Source organism: Lactuca saligna, chromosome 8, assembly GCF_052625555.1.
Source record: "Lactuca saligna cultivar CGN05327 chromosome 8, ASM5262555v1, whole genome shotgun sequence".
In the NCBI taxonomy this organism is placed as follows: domain Eukaryota; kingdom Viridiplantae; phylum Streptophyta; class Magnoliopsida; order Asterales; family Asteraceae; genus Lactuca; species Lactuca saligna.
This window is the reverse complement of record NC_136424.1, coordinates 35938882-35942193: the sequence shown is the minus strand read 5'-3', so window position 1 is coordinate 35942193 and position 3312 is coordinate 35938882. Positions and strand designations below refer to the sequence as shown.

The window sequence follows — 3312 nt, the reverse complement described above, 5'->3', positions numbered from 1 at the left end:
AATTAACCAAAACCAATTAAATCAAACCCTATTTGGTTTGGTTATAGTTAGTTTTAAGATGCTAAAAAAAAAAAAAAAAAAAAAACCGAAAAAAATCAACCGTAGATCACCCCTAGTCACTCTAGTCGGCCGGTGGCATCTACTTTGATAAAATCCTTTTAATTTTCTTTTTTTTTTTTTTTTTTTACCTTGATGGAACAAATCTGAAACTTGATTATTATTTAATTATGTAACCACTATTGGAAAAGGGTTCACTCTCCAAAATATGCTACGAGAAGAACGAATGGTGATGCATTTATAAATAATGTTCTCAAATCTTCTTTCTATAAACCATTAAAGTCGGTTTCAAGTTCATATGAGGTTGCAGTTACAAATCAACGCTTATTATGACTAATGGGACTACATCCAATTTGTGCATTTAACTTGAGACCAAATGTGCTACAACAACCACTTGAACAATAGCTTAAATTTCCCACTTCCAAATATTATAAACACAAATCAACAATACAAACGCATGCAAAATTGCAAATCATGCATTTTTGTAAATAATTTCATCTTGGAAGCTTCCAATCACCATAAAAACATTACACAATTTGTCAGAAATGTTCTCTAATGTCACCACTCATTCTTCCATGGCATCTCCACCAACTTCAACCACATGAACCAGCTCTTTCAATGGTGTAATCTTTGTAAGCAAAACCTCTACAAAACATCAATCCATTTAACTTATACTTTTCTTCTTCTTTTTTATAGTTTTATTAACACAAGAAGAGTAATAATAGGTTAAGCCTATATATAAAGTCTATGGAATCACTAACCAGCCTTCTTGGAAAATGTATAGCCTCTTTCACTGATGTAAGTACGTGGATTTGGAGTCAAATGATTCCTCAAGTATTCCTTCTTCCCCTGCACCACATAACATTAAATAAAAAAGGTCATTATGTCTAGATTAAGTCAAAAAAGAAACAACCATATATATCTGTCCACATTAAGTACTTAACCCATAAAGCTCATTAATACAAAGACAAGGAAACAAACCTTTTCTATCACACAGACATCTACATTGCTTCCACTTCCTAAGTCATTAAATATACCAGAGCATATAGCCTTGGTCACCAAGTTCACTCCTTCATCCCTCTGTTAAAAAAGTTAAAAGAGTCGCCAATAATAAGCAATACACCATATTCCCTATATAAAAAAGTAAACTTTTTAATCTTATATTAGGTAAAAGGTGGATTAATAAAGAGCATACAGTAAGCCCTTCACGATACTCTGACTCAAAAATGGCCATTGCAGCAAGAGAGCCAGAACCCATAGTGGCAAAAGGAAGAGTGTCAGTGGATCCATGAGGGTAGATCTGTAAATTGTGATTTGAAGAACTCGATAAGTTAAGAAAAAAGATCCAATTGGGTATTTTTAGATGATTGAAAAAAATGGAGATTTACTCACAGTGTGTAGATGTGGGCCTGTTACATCAACTCCACCAAGCACCAAAGCAGCAGATACATGACCTTGGTAGCTAGGTAGATAAAGTCAAATTAGGCAAATTTTAAATAAAAAGAAAATAAATATTATTTATGTAGAAACTAACCGGAAAAGATGCGACTTTAATAGTGTAAGAGCTGTTACAACCCTTGATTCACGACCAGTATGATATCTATGAAGCTTCAACTGAGAGCTGATGTTGTCTACCATAAAAAGATATTATCAATTGTGTATATATTGGATCATATAGTATTATAATGTAGCATATATAGGACTATAAAAGTACCTGTAACAGCTTCTGTATCAGCTGCAGTTCCAGCTCCACAGCAATATATGTTTGGTGCCATGTAATGAATCTTTTCACAGTTTTTGTCAGCAACAATTGGCCCTTCTGTTGCTCTGGTATCTGCTCCAAGAATGACACCATTCTGAAGAAGAATGTAATGAATCAGAGATAAATCCATTTCAAGAGAAACTACTGAAATTATGGGGAGTAGATTGCATCTGTAAACTACAGGTTTGACTAGTTCAGTTGGTTCAAATTTCAAATGTGTGATGCCAAAGACCAGAATGAATTTGATTATGCAGTTAGATAGAGGGATCAAATGAGCTCACTTGCAATTCAAATTTTGACATCGATTCTAAAAGTTTTGAAGATGTAGAAGCTGATAAAATATGCATGTGAAAACTATTTAAAACCCTAATTGATGATTAATCCAAAACAACGAAACCAATTGACATAGTCTCACTTAAAGCCAATGTGAGACGCAAACTGTAAACAGAACAAGCAAGCAATTGAAGAAACATAGTAGAAGAACCAGCGTACCTCAAAAATTAAACCAACGATGGTGGTTCCTGTTTTCAAATACGATGGTGATCTTAATCCTTTCTTCGTCAACATATCGTTTCTCCTACACAGGTCGAAACTGAATCCTGTTTTTGGAACATCCATTGTTTTGCTTGGCATCGTCAAGTAACTGGATTTTGAAATATTCACTTTGATCAGAAAATAAATACAAGTTCCACAAAGAACGTATATAATTACTTAAATGTGATGAACTTACGAGCTCCGGACTTATGAATCAAGCGGTCGATTTGAAGAAGATCTGCGGGAACAAACTTGAGGAGATGGGAAATAGGAAATCTTGGGGAGTAAGAATGTAAGATAAAAGCAGAACAGAACGACAGCGTTTCTGATAATACAGTTTGACTAGTCAACACTTTTGTGGGACCACTCACCTCTTGTATAGGTTTGTTTTAGGCTTTTAGCAAACAAATCGTAATATAAAATTTTGGGAAGATAAAATGGAACAAAAATGAAGGGAAAAAAAATGGCTAATGCCATTCGTTTTATCCGGCTTCGGGTTAAGAGTGTTTAATTTTTTACATGGGATAACGATTTAAAAAAATAATATATATTTTTTGATTTGTAAATATTAGAGATCACAAATCTTTTTTTTATTATTTTTTTTTTATGATTTTATATTCTTAAAAATCGAAGTTTTTTTTATAAATTTGTTAAAAAAAATTAGAAAATCGATTTTTTTACTTTATTACTTTTATTTTATTTTGTTTTATTTATTTATTTATTTTGGTGTTTTTTTCAAAAAAAAATCAAAGAAATTATATAAAAAGTTGCAATTTTTAAGAATAGAAAGTCAAAAGAAAAATATTTGTGATCTCTACATATATTTTTTTATGTATTTTTATGATTTTTAGGGTTTTTTTAGAGTTTTTTTTTTCCATAGAACTTAAACTTTATTTCAAATTGGTAATTATTCGGCTTCTTATTTATCCAAGTGAGATATTCTAAAAACTCTAGAAATA

General features: G+C 31.7%; 1 protein-coding gene across 1 annotated transcript; it reads right to left on the bottom strand.

Moving 5' to 3' along the window:
• Positions 1-294: 294 nt before the first annotated feature.
• Positions 295-2677, bottom strand: LOC145012894 (proteasome subunit beta type-7-B-like). The gene is made up of 9 exons (XM_078971689.1): positions 2550-2677; positions 2312-2462; positions 1772-1913; positions 1592-1688; positions 1450-1519; positions 1253-1357; positions 1039-1137; positions 819-906; positions 295-702 (listed from the first exon to the last, which is right to left on the bottom strand). The coding sequence occupies exons 2-9, from the start codon at positions 2450-2452 to the stop codon at positions 623-625; spliced, it is 822 nt and encodes a 273-aa protein (XP_078827815.1). The 5' UTR covers positions 2453-2462; positions 2550-2677; the 3' UTR covers positions 295-622.
• Between the last annotated feature and the right edge of the window lie 635 nt (positions 2678-3312).

What these genes read in the sequence shown, in the direction of transcription:
- LOC145012894 (XM_078971689.1), bottom strand. Translation starts at nt 2,452, where the DNA reads ATGCCAAGCAAAACAATGGATGTTCCAAAAACAGGATTCAGTTTCGAC. An exon ending in CAGGCCCACATCTACACACT is followed by an intron (nt 1,358 to 1,449) that starts GTGAGTAAATCT and finishes CACAATTTACAG; the next exon opens with ATCTACCCTCATGGATCCAC. An exon ending in AGTATCGTGAAGGGCTTACT is followed by an intron (nt 1,138 to 1,252) that starts GTATGCTCTTTA and finishes CTTTTTTAACAG; the next exon opens with AGGGATGAAGGAGTGAACTT.